Here is an 8,571-nt window from a genome sequence, read left to right as displayed (position 1 = left end):
GCGCGCCGTGTTCCCGCCAGCGCGCCGATGGTTGTCGCCGCCGCCAACGTCACGGCGGGCTCGGAGCGCGCAGTTCCAGAAGCCGGCGGCTACGCATCACACAGCTATGGAACGGGTAAGCTGCCCCCTGAGTAGTAAGCACATAGCCGTGCACGCATGCACACACACTAGCTGGCTATGCACCACACACAGCTATACAGGATCATGGGTTAGCTGTCCTGTGTAGTGCTCATGCACCCACACGTACAAACACGCGCATACACTGTCCAGTTACGCATCACACAGCATACACTGAGTAGTAAGCACATTAGCGTGGCACGCTATGCCAGACACTAGCTAGGCTATGCACACACACAGCTATACAGGATCATGGGTTAGCTGTCCTGTGTAGTGCTCGATCCCACGTAGCAAACCACGCGGCATACAAGTACCCAGGTTAGTAGAGCCATAGCCGTGCGCACGCATGCGCACACACTAGCTGGCTATGCACCACATAGATACGGAACGGGTAAGCTGCCCTGAGTAGTAAGCACATAGCCGTGCACGCATGCGCACACACTAGCTGGCTATGCACCACATAGATACGGAACGGGTAAGCTACCCAGAGTAGTAAGCACATAGCCGTGCACGCATGCGCACACACTAGCTGGCTATGCACCACATAGATACGGAACGGGTAAGCTGCCCTGAGTAGTAAGCACATAGCCGTGCACGCACGCGCAGACACGCGCACACACTAGCTGGCTACGCATCACACAGCTACGGAACGGGTAAGCTGCCCTGAGTAGTAAGCACATAGCCGTGCACGCACGCGCAGACACGCGCACACACTAGCTGGCTACGCATCACATAGATACGGAACGGGTAAGCTGTCCTGAGTAGTAAGCACATAGCCGTGCACGCACACACAGCTGGCTACGCATCACACAGCTACAGAATGGGTTAAGCTCTTCTGTGTCGGATGCACGCACACTCACTCGCACGTACGAACGTGTGCACGCACACACCGACTGGCTACCGAACGAGGTACTGCCTAAGTACTATTTAGTTGTGATGCCCACACACATTCACATGCAACTACGAACCCAGTGCCTATGCCTAATCTTAGCGAGCCTGGGTCTGAGATGTGGGTTTCACTGATGACTAGACGACAATTTACGCTAATAATTCAATAATTTACTGGTCTTTTGCTTTTATTAACCCTTTTTATTAGCCCCCTTTCCCCAAAATCGAGGTCAGGGGCCTTATCCTCCCCAGAATCTACGGCCGTGGTACATGCGTTGATTTCCTTTGCAGCAGGTTACGACGATCTAACGCAGGGTCAGGACTACAAGTCTTCCGGTTACTCCGCCGTCTCACAGTCCGCCAACAAGTCCGCTGGGTCGTCGTCAGGTCACGCTGGGGTCGCCAACAGCGGCGACCTCCAGATGAACCCAGCGTCCGCCTACAGCAAGGCTCACGCACAGGTACGCTTGTGTTTTTATTTTCGTGGTGGTAGGTGGATTCGTGGATGTCTTCTGCTCAGATTCTGTTTGGGCGTTGACGTGATGCAGCCAGCATTGTCGACCTGTGTACCAAGTCAGCTGGACAAAGTTAGGACAGTCACAGAGAACCATGGCGACCCAGATTTCCGATTGGAGAATGGTGTTATTATTTTTCGTCTTTTGTTATTCTTCTTCTGCACTAGCTCTTTGGTGGTGCCACCTTGCTCCTCCCCCTTCACTAGCATGCATCGGTGGCGCCACCTCACTCCTTGCTCATCGATGCTCTGCTCTTGCAGTTTGACAACAAGGGTTTCCACGCGGGCACGGCGCCCCCGTTCAACCTCGCTCAGCTGGCGAGCGCCGGCACGGCCGTGCCACTCGGCGTGCCCTCTACCGCCTACGCCGCGCCCTACGGACAGATGCTCGCCCAACACCACCCCCAGATGGCGCTGCACGGTCACCACATGCAGCAGGACTCGGCGTCCGTTTCGTCGCAGCGTCCGAGCCAGGCCGCCGGGCCGCCAAAGATCCCGCCGGGGAAGCCGTACAACAGCACCGGGTACTGGGCCGCAAACTGAAGCTGCCACGGCCGCCCCTCTCGACCCCCGCGCGCGTGCGCGGCGCGGTTTTAAATCTATTTATGAGTCGTCACGTGTTAGGTGTCGTCGACAGCTGTTGTAGGTCGTGCAGGCCCCCCCCTTCGAGTTCTTGCTCCCCGTGCGTGCACGGGAGCTCTCTCGGATTGTGTCTGTTTTAAAAAAACCATAGATTTGGTATGTTTCACCTTTGTGTATTACAGTGTACAAAATATTATCTGTTGACTGCTCGTATTATCTGCATACTTATATATATTGTGTAACGAAAGCTGTCTGCTTGGTGACCCCCACCCACTCACAGCCAACAAGGATGGAGGAGGGGGGTCGATTGGGAAGCGTGACGATGCTTCCTGCACCCCACCTCCCCATCCCAACGTATTTCTATCACAGCCAACATTGGCAGACGGATGAAGAAAAGCTCTCTCCTCCCGATTGTACAGCGTATGTATGTTGCGGCTCGTTACCCTGGCAAGGATACGTAGAGGGCACGTTGACGATGTGTTGTGTTGGTGATATTTTGTTGGTTTCTCCTGATGATGAACTTTGGTGGGACTTATCCGCGGCCGCGGGTCGATCTACAATGCCTGATTAATTATTAATTGCTCGTGTCTCTCTCTTTAATCATCTGGCATTTGTCAAATACAGCTGTACAAAGGTGTGTAGACATTATAGGGTATTATGCTCTGGAAAACCCCGTGCCGAGCAAGCAGTGACAGCAGGTTATTTTTAAAAAGTCTGTCTGTTTCTTGCTCTAGCAAAAGTAATAGGGGGCATATTATGTGTGCTGTAAGATATTATATGCGCAAGGTCAGCGTCTATGGAAAAACGTGGGAAAAATACTAGAACTCGTGTTGATAGATGTAGTTTGGTTAGTAATTCCAGCATTAAGTTTTATGTCTTTCTTGTATTGTAAGTTTCTGCTTTTTATTTCTCGCTGCTGTCACAGCATACGTATAAACCATATTATGATTCTGTAATAAATAATGGAAATTTGCCTGACATAGTTCACGTGTACAGCGTCTAGCTCTTCTCGTGAATGACAGGTGTAGATTGTAGAATGGCACGAGTGCCTGTCAGTCCGTCCGCCGTCAACAATATTGGGACAAGTCTAGACATGTCAGGGTTACAGAAGCCATCATCCTAGCAAAATTAAAGGTCAAAGGGCATTTGAGCAAAGGGGGTGCTTCATAATATTTCAGACATGGTGAAAATAGGGTGAAAATTTTTTGGTGACCTACAGTTTTCATAATTGGAATGGCCATAAAATATAATTTCCACTCACATGCAGAGTAGCTGTGCAGTGACCGTTTGACCGGCAAGAGGGTTGAATATTGATTTGTTTACTTTTGACTAAGAACTGAAATGCTTTGACTAGGCATGCTAGGGGAGCCTCTATACCTGTATGGGTGTGAAAGGCTACAATATCACAGTTAAATTTCTTAGTTGAAGAAAATTTTAAGCTAATCTAACGAGATTTAATACTTTAGATGTAATAAATTCCATCCCTCAGAATTTGTACTATAGATATCATCAAGAGCGTATAAAGAAGGATTGCGTACAACGGTGAAACCATGTTGCAGTATTAGTCGTATTAAGAAAGTTTGGCCGTTTTATTTTGACGATTCTTTGTGGTATTATTGATCAGCTCTCCTACCTTGTTAGTATAAAACAAGCCGCTTGTCCCTACGATGCTCCTACGCTGAGATAATGAGCGGTGAAAATCTGGTATTTTCGCCGAAAACCGACTCGAGATAGGTGTTTACTGCGACTGTCTCTCACTTTGTGGCCAGTGTATTGCTTCCGGTCGCCGCTGTGTAGCGCCATGGTAGCGCTACTCACGTCAGTACTACAGAGATTACTACACATCCAGATGAGACGGGATACTAGAGAAGCGTTGCCGAAAGGAGGTTGATCCGAAGCGCTGAGCGCAGATCTTGCGCGCAGTTCCACGGCAAGGCGCACGCGACTGCGGGAACATCCTACGACAGTATGCAGCGCTGGCAGCTATGGATCCGTGCGCCGTATGCATAGGTCGGCGCACGGATCCATAGCTGCCAGCGAACAGTCCGCAATTTTACGATCACAGTGAAATTCGAAGTCGCCTGAACGCTAGTGGCAAAATTGTGGGGGAAATTGGTTAAAAGTAGTTAATAACATAAACGCGGATAAGGCTACAGGGTTACATAACATAGGAGGTAAATGTATAAAAGATGGGTGTGACATTATTTGTCAGGCATTTAGACATGATGAAGTTATCATTCCTCATTGGAATAATTGCACATATGAAATAGGCCAGAGTGAAAAAAAAACAACCAAAAGCGATGGAGGAAATTATAGACTTGGAAGACAATTTCGCTGGTGAAATGAGACGAAGCTAAGTTGTGGGAAAGGTGAACAATACACTAAAATTGATTTACAGGAAACGTGAACATTTGAACAAATCATGTAAAACATGACTAGTTACTGCGTTCATTAATCCATGGTAAACCATGTTTTAGAAATGCTGCATAATCTCAGTCTCAGACTATGGAGGTCGATTTCAGGGACTTTCTTATTAAATCATTGGACACTGACAGTATACTATTATTTGCGCTAACAAATCTTAGAAGGCTTACACATGTGTGCGGTATAAACCTTCTTTTGTTTTTTCGACATGGACAAATACATGGGAATTTCATATAGTACACAGTTAGCTTCAACGATACACATAATGTCCAGGACGGACACTACAGTAATGAAGATCATGGTATCGTATCACCGTCCTGCACATTATCTGTAGCCTTCAACCACAATGGCGACAGACGAGAACAACCTTGTGCAATAGCTATAATAATGATGTTTACTATTGAAATGTTATCTCACCGATGAAAAGTAATCTTTGCTGCTTTTGACTCCTTACATCGAACAACGTTGCAGTTCGATGCACAACAATACGGTGGCATGATATATCGATGGATATGGATGAAACATGCCAACCTATATGAGCATCGCAATATCGACAAATGATACAACTACTCTTAAGATGGATACCGCAAGTGACGACTGCTACCGACCTTCACTCCGCCAAGTATCGTTGGCTACACTGAAGTGAGTTACGGTAGCGTGTGGTACGGTACAGTTACGCTAGAGTTACGGTAGCGTGTCAAGCGGGTACCAGTCTAGCTTAGCCAGCCCAGCCGTCTCCAGAAAAATGGCATGTACATAGCCTCGTTGCGCCATCTATTCTAGTAAACCCTGTTAGTCCCAAATGTGTTCACATACACGCCGAAACAGTGGAAGGCACAGGGATGGTATCAGGAACCTTCTCAAAGAAATGTTCGTTGGGATCGTTATGAAAGTTGCCACGAGATGGCGCGTACGTTTAAGTGTCTTCAGATTAAAGATGGAACATCGTACGTAGTAGCAACAGCTATTTGCAAGACAGAATAGGTAAGCACTCATCCATTTACCTACGCAAGCCTACAGGCTGAAATAGAGAGCTGCCACCTGTAACTAATTAACGCAGGCAAAAACTACACAGTACCACCACCACATGCACTGGCAGTGGCATACGTTACATGTAACACACTGACAGCACAGAATGCCATAGAAATTATACGATTTAAGGCACATAAACCTCCAACCAAATTTAGCTTTTGAAATTTCACTGACATTGTAGCCTCATACATCGAGGCATGTATAGATTCTACTAGCAAACCCGGCAGTCAAATTCTTTCTAACAGTAAAATCCATGTTTAACCCGCCTCTTGAGGGTCAAAAGGTTATCCGACACTGACTCTTCGCATGTCAGCAGAAAGTACATTTCATGGTCCTTTCAATAAAGCCATAAAAATGCTAGGTCACCGCTGAAACAAAAGTTTTTCAATCGCTCTGTCAGACCATGTCCTCAGAAAATGTCTAAAATCTGCCGTGCCCATTAACCTGTGACCTCCAATTTCGGCACAGTGATGGCTTTTCCTACCATGATGCTATAGACTATTACGAGCCGTTTAGATTTGTGCCGCATTTTTGCATTTCCTCCCTATACCTTAAGTTAAGGAGGGAATGTTTCCCCTTCTTTTACACCTCTTGACCTATGACCACCAGCTTCGACATCCCAACTCGTTTTCGGATTACCCCCCCCCCCACGTCCCGAATATCGTGACCGTACATCGAGCGGTTAAGATTTGTGCCCAACTGTTGACGTGCAAGCTGCATCCGACTACGTCAGATGAGCTAAAAATTCAAACTCGGTTTTCTACAGGAAAACGAAGCGCGCCGAGCAGCCAAACAACAATTACGACCATTTCGAGGAAATGTCTATCTACGTACGTAGTCAAAAGGCTTGTGGAATCGCCACAACTGCTGAAATGACCAATTATGCAGCAATGTCCTTCTATGTAAACCTGCTTAAGATTTACTCCAATTGAATGCAGCGTATTTGTGTTAGTGTGCCGCTACGCGGCGTTGTTCGCGCTTCGCGCGAGATCCGGGCTGCCAATTGTCCAGCGTGAGGTGGGCACAGTTGGGGGTCATCACTATGGCAATCAATAACAGACGTCATTCATTCCATTTGTCAATCATTGACAGAAACATGCGAGGTTTCCCGAAGTTATCTCAAAGCGAGAGAGTCGCAGTAAACACTGATCTCGAGTTGGTTTAAGGCGAAAATACCAGATTTCCACCGCTCATTATCTCAGCGTAGGGACATGCGGTTTGTTTTATATTAACAAGGTAGGACAGCTGATCAATAATACTGCAAAGAATCGTCAAAATAAAACGGGGAAAACAATCCGGTCAATCGGGTCAACTAATACTGCAACATGGTTTCAGCATTTCACCGTTGTACGCTCTTGATATCATCATACAGCACCAGCACCCACCTGTGCCCTGTTTTGCAATCATGCATGCGCATTAATTCTCACCAGCTGCGTTTGCTTCGCGGTCGACATTCACGTTACGCATCGCCTCCAATTCTCAGATGAGCCTTGCTGCTTTCCAGCACTTTGGTAATCTGCGGTACATTTGCGATTCCGGCTGCTTCCCCTCGGACAGCTGTACGAGCATTGATTACACAGAGCGGGCCTAGGGATGTGAAGAGTACACCAACGTTACTAACAAGTACTACTCAAATGTGTTTGTGATATAACCTAATTACCTTGATCCAAATTGAAGGAGGGAGAACTTCCCGTAGTACAGGCAATTTAGGAAGGTCAACCAGTCATTTAATATTATTGGCACCAAACCTAGCATAAACACATTGACAAACTGACAAAAGGAGTAAGCAACATCATTTGTATCTAGCTTCACTTCTCATAACTTTATTCTCGTTAGACATTAACAAAATACAACTGATATTATTTGCCATGCTCACTTGTCACAGACGAGTGACAACTAAAAATAAGCTGAAGTCAGTAACATGAACATCGATTTAGTTTGAGGAAATTTGATTGACGGCCGATTGACAGTTTGTAAACCAGGATTGCTATCCAGATGAAAACCACTAACTTAGAGAGATAACCCACAGCCTGTTTGCCACGGACATGATAGCAATGTAGAGTACACGTTCCACGTTTAAATAGTTTTCTAACCCCCCCGGGTAGAAGAAATCTGCGCGCGTTATTATAGCTTGTCGAGGTAATTCGCGAGGTCGGGAATGCCCTCCTTCAAGCCCTTCCGTTTCCTCGAGTCGTTGACAACCGTGCGTGGCTTTGAGCCCTCTTCGAATGGATCTCCGGGAAGGATCTGCCAGTGATCGAACACGCACTGTGGGAACGCCTGTCCTCCGGTGTTTGATCGCAGGTCCGCCGTGAACCCTACACGCCGATGAAAGAAACGACAACGCACTAAGACAGGGATGTTGACAAGGTTGATGCACCCTCAAAACGATGGCCGCATGCAATATGAAGGGTTGGGATTTCACCGAGTGCACTCCTCACCATGGTGTCTCAAAAATGCACGGAAATTTACGACAACAGAGCATCACAGACGCTTCTACGCCACTACCATAAACTCCACATTGTGTATGTATTCCCACAGGTCCCACAACGTAATTACTCGATAAAAAGCAAGTTGCCTTTGTACGTCCCAGCTCTTGAGAGAAAGTTTTCCCCCTTTACACTACTTCCAACTCGTTCCAATGCCCCAACATCCGCATAAACCCACTCATACCTCGCGCTTTCCAACACCCCGTGTCAGCGACTGTGAAAAGTGCTTACCAAACGACTCCATGACGGGCAGGTACGCCTTCACGACAAACATCGGGGTGCCGGGCACCTGTGACTCCTCAATAACGTGGCCACGCCGTCTGTTCAACACTCCGTAGATGCCGCCGACAGCCGCCTCAGGACACTGCGAACAAGAGAGCCGGAGATTTTAATAATAATGCCCGCAATCACTGCGGTCTCTTCGTTTCTATAGTTTATTCATGGTTCATACAGGAAGACTGAAATTTTTGTCAAAGACATTTTATCGGAAATTCAAGGACATTTTATCAGACATTTTATCGGAAA

At 47.2% G+C, this 8,571-nt stretch overlaps 2 protein-coding genes across 2 annotated transcripts in view; one reads left to right on the top strand and one right to left on the bottom strand.

The window, feature by feature from the left end:
* The first annotated feature begins 74 nt into the window (after nt 1-74).
* LOC106811461 (ubiquitin-associated protein 2-like) lies at nt 75-3,083 on the top strand. The gene is made up of 3 exons (XM_014815083.1): nt 75-115; nt 1,297-1,466; nt 1,781-3,083. The coding sequence occupies exons 2-3, from the start codon at nt 1,428-1,430 to the stop codon at nt 2,060-2,062; spliced, it is 321 nt and encodes a 106-aa protein (XP_014670569.1). The 5' UTR covers nt 75-115; nt 1,297-1,427; the 3' UTR covers nt 2,063-3,083.
* A 4,269-nt stretch (nt 3,084-7,352) lies between these two features.
* LOC106811445 (elongation factor 2-like) overlaps nt 7,353-8,571 on the bottom strand; it is a 26,117-nt gene continuing 24,898 nt past the window's right edge. The window contains exons 15-16 of the mRNA XM_014815063.1: nt 8,278-8,410; nt 7,353-7,875 (exon numbers count right to left, since the gene is read on the bottom strand). Of these exons, the coding sequence (XP_014670549.1) occupies nt 7,682-7,875; nt 8,278-8,410 (327 nt within the window). The 3' untranslated portion in view covers nt 7,353-7,681. The remainder of the gene's footprint in view (nt 7,876-8,277; nt 8,411-8,571) is intronic.

This window comes from Priapulus caudatus, unplaced genomic scaffold (genome assembly GCF_000485595.1).
Source record: "Priapulus caudatus unplaced genomic scaffold, Priapulus_caudatus-5.0.1 Scaffold541, whole genome shotgun sequence".
Taxonomy (NCBI): Eukaryota; Metazoa; Priapulida; class Priapulimorpha; order Priapulimorphida; family Priapulidae; genus Priapulus; species Priapulus caudatus.
The sequence above is the reverse complement of the archived record's forward strand: the minus strand, read 5'-3'. Positions and strand labels throughout refer to the sequence as shown.

What these genes read in the sequence shown, in the direction of transcription:
- LOC106811461 (XM_014815083.1), top strand. Translation starts at nt 1,428, where the DNA reads ATGAACCCAGCGTCCGCCTACAGCAAGGCTCACGCACAG. An exon ending in ACAGCAAGGCTCACGCACAG is followed by an intron (nt 1,467 to 1,780) that starts GTACGCTTGTGT and finishes CTGCTCTTGCAG; the next exon opens with TTTGACAACAAGGGTTTCCA.